The sequence below is a fragment of the Centruroides vittatus genome, unplaced genomic scaffold (genome assembly GCF_030686945.1).
Source record: "Centruroides vittatus isolate TY-2023 unplaced genomic scaffold, ASM3068694v2 contig_2311, whole genome shotgun sequence".
Classification (NCBI taxonomy): Eukaryota; Metazoa; Arthropoda; class Arachnida; order Scorpiones; family Buthidae; genus Centruroides; species Centruroides vittatus.
The window spans coordinates 560,429-575,109 of NW_027121447.1; the positions used below are offsets into that span (position 1 = coordinate 560,429).

The 14,681-nt window shown below is 28.7% G+C and overlaps 1 protein-coding gene across 1 annotated transcript; it reads left to right on the forward strand.

The window, feature by feature from the left end:
- Positions 1 to 765: 765 nt before the first annotated feature.
- LOC136971100 (cilia- and flagella-associated protein 97-like) lies at positions 766 to 10,137 on the forward strand. The gene is made up of 2 exons (XM_067265580.1): positions 766 to 1,867; positions 9,631 to 10,137. Exons 1-2 carry the CDS (start codon positions 1,004 to 1,006, stop codon positions 9,646 to 9,648), a joined length of 882 nt encoding a protein of 293 aa, XP_067121681.1. The 5' UTR covers positions 766 to 1,003; the 3' UTR covers positions 9,649 to 10,137.
- Positions 10,138 to 14,681: the final 4,544 nt, after the last annotated feature.

Here is a 14,681-nt window from a genome sequence, read left to right on the forward strand (position 1 = left end):
TTTGCTTTTCTTCTAAATTCTGGAGTTCTTTCCTCCATTTTTTTGCTTCATTTCCACTCATCGCCTACTATACAGTCATAAGTTCTTTACTTTGAGTTATGCTCAATTTACATGCTGTTTCATTATAACATGGACTGGTTGTTTTTCTAGCCGATCTTAGTTCTTGTACTTCTCAAGTTTGCTCAATAGCTTCTTGATATTCTGTATCGGTGTGATCTCGAAGTCCTAGATCAATATTGATTTCACTTTCAATGTTACCTTCTTACCTCGTCTCTGAACTGTCCACCTGTCTGCTTACACTATCTTCGTCATCTATATAGATATATGCTTCTACTTCAGTTTTTGATTTTTCTGTAATTCGAACTTCTTTTGCATCCAGACTGCTTTTGTTTTGTTCAAGTGTCCATACTCGGATGGCAAACACATTAGTATAAGCTCTAATTCCTTTTCGAAAAATCCCATTCTAATATTACGTAACAAGCGATGACTATTTAATCGGCCCTGGGGACCCGGGATCGAATCCGGACGGGTCGAAAATCCCCAGGAATTTTTCGGGGGGTGGTCCGTCCGGATATGTCGGTCCCCGTCCCTCACCACCCGGCCGCCCCATTGTGGGCCTGGCCGAACCCATAATGGGCTTGCTATAAGAGGCCCTCTTAGTGCCCAGTGGGCGGAAAGAGTTACAAAAAAAAAAAAGACTATTTAATCGGAACGTGTAGCTTTTGCTCTTATAGCGATGGCCGCGATAACTTTTTTTGAATAAATCAGAGTAGATAAAGTCCAAAAAATGTTAATAATTCATTTTTTAATATTTTATTTATATCGTTATTCTAAACTATTATATTTGATATATTTAAATTTAAAATATCTTAAAATATTTAAGTGGCAACACTGTTCTATACAAACAATGGAGAGGAGATTGGTGCTTTACGGCGTTACTTTTCAAAATCTTATAAATATGATTGAATAGCTATTGTAATGATTATAATTATTAGCATGTAAAATGTCGTTGACAAACGATATAATTTATCGTCAGAGTAGTTCAGAATTGTTGAATCCCGATCAGTCATCTACAAATAGTCAGTGTCGTTTATATGCAGACGACGAAGCATTTCATGATTATTTACCTAACGTGGTCAGCTGTAATCATGAAATGTTATCTGGCACTCAGCAATGCCATCAAATAGACCAATATAACGAAGAGAAAGACGAATACGCGGATGAAATTAAATGTCAGATTGCAGAAGAATGTGAATTTGACGTTTCTGCTGTAGGAAATGATCAAGAGAGCTCCGAATCTCTTTCATCCAGCGTATCTATGAGTGATTCTGAAGATTCATTAAACATTTCGGAATCAGAATCAATTACTGATGTTACTCCTCTCCATTCACCATATTGCCATAGTCCATTGCCAAAAAACAAATCTGATGCTAGAAATGTCTCAATGGATGTAGAATTGCATCATTCAGAAAATGAAAATTCCTCATTAATTAAATTTCCAGCTAGCATTCCAAAGGCAAAAGATTTTCCTAAAACAGCATTTGTACGTAGATCCATGATTGAGAATAAAACTTTAGATATGAATGAATTATTAGACGCTGTTAAACAATTAGAAACTCATCAAAGGTCTAGGCTTATAAGACCGAGAAATTGTGTAACCCCGCCTTTGACTAGACGAAGGAAATGTGTTTCTTTCTCGAATGATGAAATTTGCAATATTGATCAAGAAAATCAAAGATTATTTAAGAAATTAATATCCATCCATTCGAGAACAAAATCCAAATACCATTCTCAGACTAGGACACGTCAAACACCGTCGCTTATACCTAGACGTCGGCCACAACAAACAATTGAAATGGAAAATCGAGTGAGTGAAAAAATTTTTTACTAATGAAAGTATGTTAAATATGTAATTTTCATATATTTAAATAGTATAAATAGAAAACTATACACTTGCACATATACAGTAATTATATATTTCATAATATAAATGATTTATATAGAAAAATTTCATAAATTTATTAGAAACTATTTTCTTCAAAATCTTTCCATAATAGAAAAATAATGTATAATAAATATAATAATAATTATAATTGCCTAATAATTTACAGTGGGTGATTGGTTAACGAACACTTTCGCGAAAGATTTTTATGTTTGGACAATGAACACCACAGAACAAACACAAGAAGAAGCAATGTAAAATAATGAATACCGATTGATCTTCCCTTGTTTTCAGGCAACAATTCAAAACTTTTCAGAGCATGGGAGACATTGACATTGATGCTCAACCCATTATATACTCATTGGATAGTATTCCTCTGAACTTTGAAACTTTCCCTTGTAATCCCAGCCTTTTATTTTTCTGACAGAAACAATTCTTTTATAGTATTCACGAGACTGTAGAGTGGACACTCGTTAAGTTTTGAGTCGGTTTTTATTTTCGAAAGGTGAGTGTATAATAGCAAAGGTAGAGAGTGTCTGATGTTGCTGGGCAGTATGGCTTGAACAGGTCTATAGTAGGCCGTAGTTCAATCATCTAAGAAAGATACTGTATTATCAAGAAGGCTCAGACAGCTTAAGGAGTAACAAAAATCACATCTGAGAAATAAAGAACATTGAAGAGCTCGTAATGGAACATGAAACTGATCTGACAACAGAATAACACCAAGAACTATTGAATGAAGAACATCAAGAAACTTGGCGAAATATGCTTTCTTCTGAAAAAAAGGATTAATGCTGATATTTGCTATTAAACATCTTTTGAAGAAGTGGAAAGATGTCAGAACAACGGTCTTAGAACCAGGTTGAGGTTAATAGGATTGGAGATCTCTACAATTACAATGCTATTAATTACTTCTGAAAAATCCCAAAGAAGAGAGAAAAGCAATCAACATTAGATAGATCTTTAACCCCCCACAAACGGAAAAAACATGACTAATAAAAATGCAAGACTGTGTATATGTGTATTTTTATCATTTACATATAAATAAACGTAGTAAGAAAGTATATAATTTTTTATTTTTTGGGGTCTCCAGAATGAATTAATCAAATTTCCATAAAAACCTATGGTAAATTGATAATCGGTTAACGAACAATTCAGATAGCGAACAAAGTCTTGGAACAAGTTATGTTCATTAACCGATCACCCACTGTATAAGCTTTATTATAGCATTAATATATTTCTAATAAAATGCTAAATAACATTTCAAATAAGTCTGTTCACAACAGTAGTTCTCTGCCAGCACTCCTTGAATTTTACAATGTGCTCTTTTATCTCCATGAAAAATTCATTGTGTTGTTTTTATTTAAAAGGTAAGGCTATTGCATTCTTGCATGTGTATTTTAGCCTTGCTTAATTGCTTAAGCTGTACCCAAAGAAAATTATTCTGTGCTTATTCATTGATATATAAACATTTACTTCTAGATTAGGGATTTACAATATTTACAGAAAAAAATATACCAACATTAAATTTATGACATTGATATATTTTTATTAAGATCTTATTTTAAAAATGATTCAGTTTTTAATGAAAAATGCAAAAAAAAAAAAGATTTTAAAAGTTCATTTATAGAAGAAACTTCATTGTAACTATCTGTAAAGGTGCCTCACAGAATTGTTGTCTTCCCAAAAAACGAATGCATTCCAGGTTAAGAACCACAGTCTAGAACAGTGTTTCCCAACGTGGGGCCCTCGCCCCACAAGGGGGCAATTTGATCTTTAAGGGGGGCAATTCAAAATGGACTTGTTTAGAGTTTAAGTTAACCGTATAGCTGCTGTACGCCATATTTATTGTAAATATTGATTTAAGTTAGTTTTAGTTTTCTTTCTTCTTTGTTTCCCTTTCCTTCTAGAACTTTCGTTTATAACCCTTTTCCCTTGGGGTGGGATTAACAATTCTGGGAACCACTGAGAACAAAGAGATAAATGAGGCCCCGAGGCCGGTGAAAGAGGAGAAAGGACATTCTTTGCCAGACGTCAAGGTGGACAGACACGAGTTGTGTTGTTCCAGGTCACATTTGGCAATGACGGGAAAGTGCAAGAGAAACTTCAACGAACACGACAACGAGAGACCTTCCAAAAATGTTCAACGTGGTATCCTACCCAGAGATTGTAGAGTTCAGCAAGAAAAAACCCATGTATTCCAATCTTTTCTATGTTCTATTTCCTATCTTATCTTTTTCCTACTAATTTTTCTATCGCTAGTTTTAAGTTAGTACATAAGTTTTAGTTATAGTTTTTATATTGTTGCAAACGGTATATGTTGTTTGCACTGTACTATTGTTACTTATTTTATAATATCGTGGAGTTGGAATATAAAATAAAACCTGTACATTTATGCAAAATAAATTACTTTGTTGACCATACTGTCACATAGTCTTTGAAACGTGTTTCTTTTGTCGGTCTACAGCTCTACACCATTTCACATGAATCCAACATCATATTATCTTTTTTTAGTTTCTAATTGATTTTATATACATTTTTCTAGCCCATAAGGAAATAAGTGGTGCGAGCGAGAAAAAAAGTTCATCAGTATTCGGAGAAATATTTAAAATTTGGTTTTATGACCTGCTGTCCACGATGAACGGTCACCTTTTTGTCTTTTATGCCAACGATGCTTGACCAACGAATCAATGAAACGAGGTCGTCTTGAGGCACATTTGAAGGCAAAACACAATGCTCATATTAATTCAGATTTAAATTACTTTCAAATTTTGAAGAAAGATTTTGAAAAAAGAGTAACATTAAAGCCTCTATGCCTATTTGCTGCTCATAAAGAAACTATCAATCGTACTCTGGAGGCTAGTTATCAAATTTCATTACTCATCACTAAATCTGGGAAAAGTCATACTATAGGGAAGAATTTAATCAAACCATCAATATCAGCATTTCTTAAAACGGTTCTGGACAAAGATGACAAAGATGTTAAAGCTATGCCACTAAGTAACAATACTGTTAGCAGAAGAATAGACAAAATGAGTGAGGATATTGAAAAACAACTTGTCGAAAAGCTGAAATCAAGACAATTCTTGGCGCAAATGGATGAATCAACTTTGAGAGACAGTGAGGCCATACTTATAACTTACCAAAATTCTTGTCGATGCAAAAGTGAAGATATTTGGTTTCATTACCTTTATTGAATTATGTCACAAATATTTACAACAAAAATTTTGATAAGTTTCATTGGCTCCAAAAGTGTGAAGTTACTGATACCGCTATACTTGTTATTGTCGATCATCTGAAAATTTTATTGGCTGATTTAAAAGAAAGATTTTCCGATTTGAAAAAAATTGATTTCCCAACTTGGATGATGCAGCCAATGTTAGTGGATTTGTCTGATATTTCAAATTTGCAGTACCAAGAAGATCTCGCAGAAATGCAAAATAATGAGTCAATTAAAACATTATTTAATATAAAAGGTGCAATGGCATGGCTTTGTGAGGAAACCGAAAACAAATATCCAAATGCAACCAATTGTGCAAAAGAACTATTGTTACCTTTTCCATCTTCATATTTATCCGAATGCGGATTTAGTGCCATAAATGATTTGCTGCTAAAAAAAAAGAAATCGGCCGGATATAACTAAACGGGAAGACTTGAGACTAAAGTTAACTAAATTGGAACCTGACATAAAATCTCTCTGCAGCAAGCATCGAGAGCAAGTGTCTCACTGAATTTAAATAATAAATAATTACTAATAATTAAAATATTATAGAAAATCTTTCATTAAAATTATTTTGTACACTGTACTTGAATTTCAGTTCTCCATTATATGTTTTGAAAATTTACTTACTGTGTTTTCTCAATAATTTCCTAGTGATTTCTTCCTAAAACCAATCATTCAAGTTTCTTTAGTGAACGTTTCAATTTTCGAATATTAAAAATTGTGTATATGTTAGGGGGCATAAGAATTTTTGAAAGGCTTAGGTGGGGCATAGCACAAAAAAGGTTGGGAAACACTGGTCTAGAATATATTTATTACTTAGAATCTTTGAATTTCTGATGATAATATTTGAACAAAGCTTTCCAAATTAGCATTTCGGATCTTGTACTCTATCAGAAACTGTTATCATTTAGCTTTTCTTACAAAATAGAAAATTCTTATAAATTTTATAGCTAGTTCAGAAGATCAATAATATCAATAGAATATTCTTTAAGTTCAAATTAGATAATTATAATATGGTTATCCCATAAAATTTTAGTTCTATAATTTTAATTGTTGTGTTAAAATTAAAAATCAGTTTAAAGGCTATTGATGCAGATGGAAAAATTCTGGCAATACTAATTTGTTTATTTATTATTTATAAAAAATATTATGAACATTTGACTACAAATATTTCTGATTATATATGACAATGTATATTTATGTTTACATGATTGTACATATATATCAAGTTTAGTGTTGTATTGTACACAAACAAACACAAAAATCCTTCTGTTTTACAATACCTAACAGTTTTAAAATAATTGACACACAGTTTGTTTTGTGAAAGTGTGTAATTAGAACAGAAATCAGAAATAGTTAAAGAATTGCTGACATTACAGAGTTATTTTTACATCATAATTAATATAAGTTGGCAATAAAAGTGTTATGTACTGTACCATCTCATATTAAATTTAAGAATAAAGCAATTAGTAATTGTTTCTAGGTTTTATCTAAATTTGTTAATCTGACTTAGTGGGATTCAAAAGTGCAACTCCTGCATGCCAGGCAACACTACTGATTATATTATTCAAATCTTCTAAGCAACCAAATGTCTACCAGATATACTAATATATGACTTACTTGATCCATTCTGTTTGTTATTTTTTTCTTCAAAATTCTCAGAATTTCTTAGTTCCTCCCATTATACAAAGGAGAAATGCTGGCATCAACCTGTAAATATTTGATGTGTGGAATGTCAGCATACTGCTAAAAATGAACTTTCAAATCTCAATTGATAAGTTTAAAGATACAAATAAATCTCTACAAATGATGGCACTGAAGATGACTTTAAATGATACTTGTGTTAAATGATATTGAATGGTCTACCTGCTTAATAGTAGATTTGAAGAATAGAAAGTTCGATCACCCGCTGTACAGCCCCGACCTCACATCTGCAGACAACCATTTGTTCTTGAACTTGAAGCATGATTTTGGAGGGTGCTTTGCCAGTTATGACGACACAACAACTGATGTTCAGCAGTGGCTGTCTTCACTGGTGGCATCTTTCTTTGAAGAGGGTATAGACAAGTTGGTTTCCCGATATGACAAATGTCTGAACAATGGTGGTAACTATGTAGAAAAATAGTTTCCATCATGCTCTTTCATGTAAAAATAAATTTTGTTTTGAAAAAAGATTTTTTATGCGAGTTTTTCCAAAATGGTACTGTACTTACTTTCCGGACACACCTCATATTCACAGAACACACCAGTAACAGGTTCTGGATAAGGTGTTGATGTTGATATTTGAAAAATATTGCAAATATTTAAAAAATTTGTGTTCTTTTCTTGTCTTGTGGTTAAAATAATGGCTACTGTCTTATTTTTTATCTCCAACTATGATTTTCCAGGATCGAGTTTAAAATCCAAATCTTCTGAACTCAAACATTTTCAGACAATAAGTCCCCAATGATGGATTTGTCTGAAAATACTTGGGAAGGGTTATGCTTTATTTTTCTATAATTTTTTTTTCCTTTACTTCAAAAAACAGAATATTGATTATTGTAAAATTACTATAAATTATCGATATAAATAGTTTTTGGAGCTGAAATATTAATAATCAGAATTTGAATTTACATATACTTTCATCAAGTGAACCATAAACCAAATAAAACACAAAGACACGTTTCATTCCACACTTTATTTGAATCATTTGTATCTATTATTGTATGACAAATGCATTTTGATGCATTGTCCTCTTCAGATAAAAAAACAGGCATGAGAAAAAATCTTTAAAAATTGTATAATTAATTTTTAAAGATTTCTATTCTAAGATTAATGGGAACATTTCTGGAAATAAAATTATAAATATTGTTGAATATTGAGCATAATAAAGTTATAGTCAATTTCATAAGTTGAGAACTTACTAGGAAATTAGGAAAACTCAAATAGCAGATGGTGAGTTTGAATCAGATGATAGTCAAAATCCTGATACTAATAACAAGATCAAAGCGACATGAATGACAACATAACTGAATCAAGAGATGTTGAATTGGATTAACTATGAAAACAGTAATTATTCCAAATATTGTAACCCATTAATACAGTCAATAAATGTTTTGATAGTTTTGAAAATGTACAATTAATTAAGGTATTTCTTTAAATTTTTACATACGTGTTTCCTGTTGCAAGGTAATAAATTCCAGCCTCAAAAAAATCCAAGGCCTTTAAATATAAACTTCCAAGGGTTTAATCAATGAAATATGGTATATGTCCAAATTTCAGTATAAGGTAATCCAAACATAGAGTATTGAATACAGTCAAACCTGTTTTTATGCGGGGGATAGGGACCGCATTAAAAAAAACGCATTAAAAAAATCTCACGAAACTTCACGAATGGCTGTAAATAATAGTTTTTGCAACACAATTAAAAAAATAATTTTTTTATGCGGTCAACAGGGACCGCATAAAAAAAGTCTCACATAGAAAATAACTCAAAACCGTACGAAATAGAATTTATTGACAACAGATGTCAGCACTTGACTGCATCGTCTGGTCTATCGTCTGTTTTACATATTTTTGTCCAGGTGGTGTTTTGTTGACTTAAAAAGTAAATTATTTCATTTTTCGCATATTCATGCAATAATATTACTACAATAAGTGCATTTATGCTATAATAAGTTTATTTAGCTATAATAAGTCAACGTGAGACACGACGAATCGCACGAGACTAGTCGCCAACTATACTGCACAAATTAAAAATTCGCATTAAAAAAATCGCACAAATAAAAATCGCACATAAAAGGAGCGCATAAAAACAGGTTTGACTGTATTTTTAAAATTCTATTAAAATATAGCTATTATAATTATATTCTAGTTAGCAAATAATTTTATACTTAATAAAAAACAGTACTACTACTTAAAAATGCAGTAAATTTTAATTGTCAAATGTTTTTGGTTAAAATTTTATTGCATTTTTAAAGGTTTGAATAGTAGTACTTATCATGAACCACAGTTCGTAAGTATAGTTCTCAGAAAAGTGTGTTCATACTTGATAATTATATTACAGTTGTTTTGCACTTTAAGGTATTAAAAGTTTTGGTTACATATGCAGCATGAGCTTTATACAGCTCTCGATATACTGTATTTTCTGGCGTATAAGGCGACTTTTTAACCCAGGAAAATCTTCTCAAAAGTCGGGGGTCGTCTTATACGCCGGGTGTTGTCTTATAGGGCGAGTATATCCCAAACTCTATATTTTAACTGTAAAAGTCGGGGGTCGTCTTATACGCTGGAAAATATGGTGTATATATATATATAGCAATGCCAAAAATGTTCATAAATTTTTAAAAATTCTTTTGTTCATTACAAAAAGTTTTTCAAAACTTACTGTATATTCAAAGTTTTAATATAAATTTGAATAATTTTAAAATTTGTGTTCTTTATTATTTTTAATTGAAATTTCTAAAGAACATAATTTTTTTTATAGATTTTGAAGAAAAACTGAAATTCTTTATGAATATCTTTCATCAATTTAGAAGATAATAGTAATCAACCGAAAATTAGTATTTATTAAAATTTGTGATAATTTATAAATTGTTAGGAATAATATATTTTTATTATGTTTATATAATTTATGTTTTGAATAAGTATTGATGATGAAAAATACTTGAAATATAAAATTATTCTTGAACTTGGTTTATCTGAAATAAATGGATCAAAGTAAATGAATTATATAAAATTATTTGTTAAACAATTTATAATGAAAATATTGATTGATTTAAAATTATATATACAGTAGCAAAAATTTTGACTTTATATATATGAGCTTAAAAAAGAAATTTTTAAATAAATCTTGAGGTTTTGTAATTTTATTGTAGAAATAGTTATATATTGTGGTGAAAATAGAATAGAGATGAACATCCTACAATACTATAACTGAATAAGATTTATTTTAAATAAGTATTTAAAAGAGTTAGTAGCAAAGTGTTAACTAACGTAACTTTACTACATAAAATGAGTTAAAATTAAATTCGCAATAGTTTGATTTATAAAAAATATTATTATTATATATTTTTCTTTTTTAAACTATCTGTATTGTTTGAATTTTGGAATATACAGAAAAATTTTACCTAAAATTATTATTATTATTTATTAAAATCAGTTATAATTTAAAAAAGAAAATTAGTAAAGTGGAAAAATTTTGATGCCATTTCATTGATTTTTATAAAATAAAATGGAATACTTTCAATTTCAATTAAGTAAAACTTTTTATATTTTAAAACTGCGATGCCCAAACTATTGCCCCTGGGCCAAATCTGGCCGATAAAAATATTTGACACATCGCTTATAAATGATAGAAATAGGCCTACTTTTTGTATATATGGCATATACAAAATATTTGTGGCCTTCCTCCTATGACTTATGTGCAATTTAGCCTGCCGATTAAAATGTTTGGGCACCACTGTCTTAAAATATTGACATTGTAAATGGAATTTAATGGAAAACCTAGTATGTATTTGTTACTATACTAGTAGTTCAGATAATCAAGATCTGTAAATCCATATATAATTATTTTGTAAGATGTTTGTTTAAATTTTATAAATTCTTAACTGAATGCTATTGTTAACTTTCTTTCTTTTTTTTTTTTTTCAATCTATTTGTTAAATATAAATAAAAATAATTTTAAATCTTAAATCTTTAAAATTAATATTTTATATTTAATCAAATTTATTGAAAATAAAAATGCTTTGTTAATTTATCTTACTATACACATTTAATATTGAATAAATAATGTGGATACTGAGATCAAAATGAGTTTTCTTAAAAATTTAAAGTGATAATATCAAGTAACTAATTGATAATTAAATTAGAAAACTTTTTGATTTTGCTTACAATTTAAATGTCTAATCTATAAAAATATAATCATATTATGTATCAAAATACCGTATTTTACGGACTGACGCACTTTTTTCTTCGAAAAATTTCCTCCAAAATTCAGGTGCGTCTTATAGTCCGTAGCATCTTATAGGTATTTTTTTTAAAAATTGCTTAAAAATTAAGGTGCGTCTTATAGTCCGTAAAATACGGTATATTATGTAATCAAAGTGCAATTTTATTATTTGAAACTTTGATTAAGAGTAATAGTTACTAATTTTTATGATTTAGGACAATTTTACTGAATTTTAACCTTTCTTTTCACAATTATATTTGCATTTTCTTAATAATTAAAGTAAACCAATGATACTCTAATTATTACATCAAAATTAAGATTTCTTACTTTAATCAATACATTATAACTGATTATTACAAGTATAAACGGAATGACAAAGTTTTTTTTATACTTAAAATAAAAGGAAAAAATAGCTTTTCAGAGTTTAATATATCATGTATCTGAGAGATAATATTAACTTATAATTTATTCCTGTTTAATTGATTTTTTATGCTGATATTTATATATAATAGATAAAAATGTTTTATAAAATATATATTTGATTTTTGCAGTTAAGAAGATAATAAACTTATGATGATTGAAGTTTTGTATACATTATTTTATATAATATAGTTTCTTTTTTTGTTATGTTGTTATTATTATTATATCAAGTATATTTAATTTTTTCTGGAAGATATATTATCTATTTAATTTTTAGAATAAATCAAGTTTTTAAATATATGGAGAAAAATTTTTTGGCAAAATATTAAGGTTGTGTAAAACTTTTAAATTCCTAGCAGTATTAATTATAGTTATGTTATGTTATCTAAGAGTTCAAAAATTTCACATTTTATAACATTTATTGTTATTAGAATGTTTTATGTAAATATTTTATATAAAAAATAAATTCTTTAACATATTATTACTATTTATAAAACAATAATCATTCCATAATTACAAATACAACAATTTGTTTTTTATTTGTATCACATAAGTCTTTTTAAATATCTTATTAATCTACTAAAAGATATTTCAATATGAAAGTGTACAGAGTGTTAAACTAATTGTTATTGATTTTAATTAGTTATTTATATTAAATTACTATTTAAATTTATCATTCTTAAAATAAGTTTTATTCTTTTTTTGGATATATGTACTTTTTTCTTTTTTAACTAAATTTATTATTTGAAAAAATGAAATAGAATTGATTCATAATATAAATTATATAAACTGTAATATTTAAAATTTGAAGGAATTAGATGTTTAATGTTTTTTATTTTTATTTTAAGTGTAAAACTTAGAATATCTTTTTAAATGTATTTTGTTATATTAGTATTTTATATATGTAAATCAAACAGAAATATTTAGAATTATGTAAAATCAAATTGATATAATGTATTCATTATTGCTTATAAGAAAAATTTAATACAGTAGCATTCCAATTATCCAAAATAATATGAAAATGCTGGTACTGTACCTCAGATAATTAAAATCTCTGATAGTCATTTTGTTCCAAACATTCCATGTTATTTTTATATTTTGTTCCTGTTTTGTTTTTATTGTTACAAAATCAAAATTTTATGACATAATTAAAATTTCTGTAATTTTTAAAATTCATATTGTTATGAGAAATAGTCAGAATAAGTTATTTTTAAACTTCTAGAGCTTCTTTTGAGTATCGCACATCACCAAGCCAAGAGTGATGTAACAAACTAGATTGTATTACATTCGCTTGTCTTTATGGACAAAGTGCATTTCCAAAATTTATCTTTGATAATGCAGAATCTCATTTAAACAGGTCTGGGTTAATTGGTATTCTACTGTATTGTTAATTGGTGTTTTATGTAAACTTATTGAATCTGTAAGCTAGAACTAATATATAACATAGAAAATTCACACCTTTCTCACTTACTGGCAGTAACTGTTTAATAAACAAATGGTTTTGGCCGCATTCAGGGGCCTTCATCATGTTAAGCTTGTACAAAATAATGACGTTCCAAACTCGCCATAGACATTTGATGTTATATAAGCTTAACTGGTTACAGAGTCTGGAATGCAGCTGAAAACATTTATTATTAGACAATTACTACTGGAAAGTGTGAGAAAGATGTGAATTTTCTATGTTATTTTATGTAAAAATATAAGTGAAGTTCTTTTCTGTTTGATTACATTGTAAATTTAATACAATAGACTCTTGATAACTTGAAGTGGAAGGGACAGAAAAATTTTTGAGTTATGAAAACTACCATTATTTTAATGAGATTTTAAATATCATAATACAAACAATACAGTTAAACATAAATACATTGCATTTTATTATTTTTTAGATACATATAAACACAAAATAACAAAACATTGACACTATTAATGGAAAATGTTAAATGAGTTTATTGTCAATGATTCATTGCTTCTTGCTCAACAGTGTTTTTGATGCAGTTTAACACCTAAAAAGCTTCTCTTTTATGAATGATGTAGTTTCTTGAAAGACCCTTAAAAGCTCCAGAGCTTTTCTGACTTCCAGGGAAGCAGAATGACTGGCCTTATCTTTATCACATGTTTCTTGCACTTGGTTCTTTACTTCTCCAATGATGTATTTTTCAGATAAGCATTTACAGACAGCTAGGTCATTGTCAATATTGAAAAAATCTTCAAATGACACTTTTTTCCATCACTCATCCAATCTTCAGCCAATCTTCTTCAATATAGTCAATGGATTCTGATGGAAATCCAATTTATTCAGTTATAATTTGATACAATTTCTTTTAATCTTTTCCACCACTTCCACAATTCTCCTCTCTTATGCATTTTCACCACAGATTTTATTGAAAACTATTCTGTGCTGTCTCTTAAATTTATTCAATCACTCACTACTTGCTTTGAATCTGGTAAGTCTCAACTGTTATTTGAATTGTTCTGCTTTTTCTGTAAGAAGTCTTTGACAAGAATACTATTGTCTTTGCAATATACAAACTACTTCATCATAGACTTTTTAGCATGGCTATTTACTTTCTATTCTGTTTAGAAAATTTTAATAAGCAACAGAATCAAAATCCCTTCCTTGTTTTTCAGATATGTTGACAGAGTACTCAATGGAATGTCAAATTCTTTTGTAATTTCTGATTTTTTTAATTTTTATTTTATGATGGATAGCTTTTCTGTTATATGCAAAACTTTAGTTTTTTCTTGTTTGCCAAATATTTTCCATTGAAGTTCTCCCAGGAGGCATTTTACTTTACAGATCATCCATGTTTTGCATTGCTTTATCCCATCATCTACTCAATTCTTATTTCCCATTTCTATCTATTTTGGAATGAAAATGGTCAATACCCTACCCTGATTTACTGATCACTATCAGCAAAGAAAATGTTAGCATGTGAATCAAACTTTACAATGAAATTTTTACATTGTGACCAGTAAATCAGGGTAGGATATTTATATATATATATATACATATATATACATACATACATACATACATAATACATACATACAGTAGTCAGCACTGAACTTAGACCAGGCTGCAGTTAACATACCATTCAATAGATAGATTTATAAAAAAGTAGCTTTGAATCATTGTATAAATGTTTTACATAATTTAAAACAAATAT

Excerpts from the sequence above, each read along its gene's own strand:
- LOC136971100 (XM_067265580.1), top strand. The coding sequence starts at position 1,004 with ATGTCGTTGACAAACGATATAATTTATCGTCAGAGTAGTTCAGAATTG.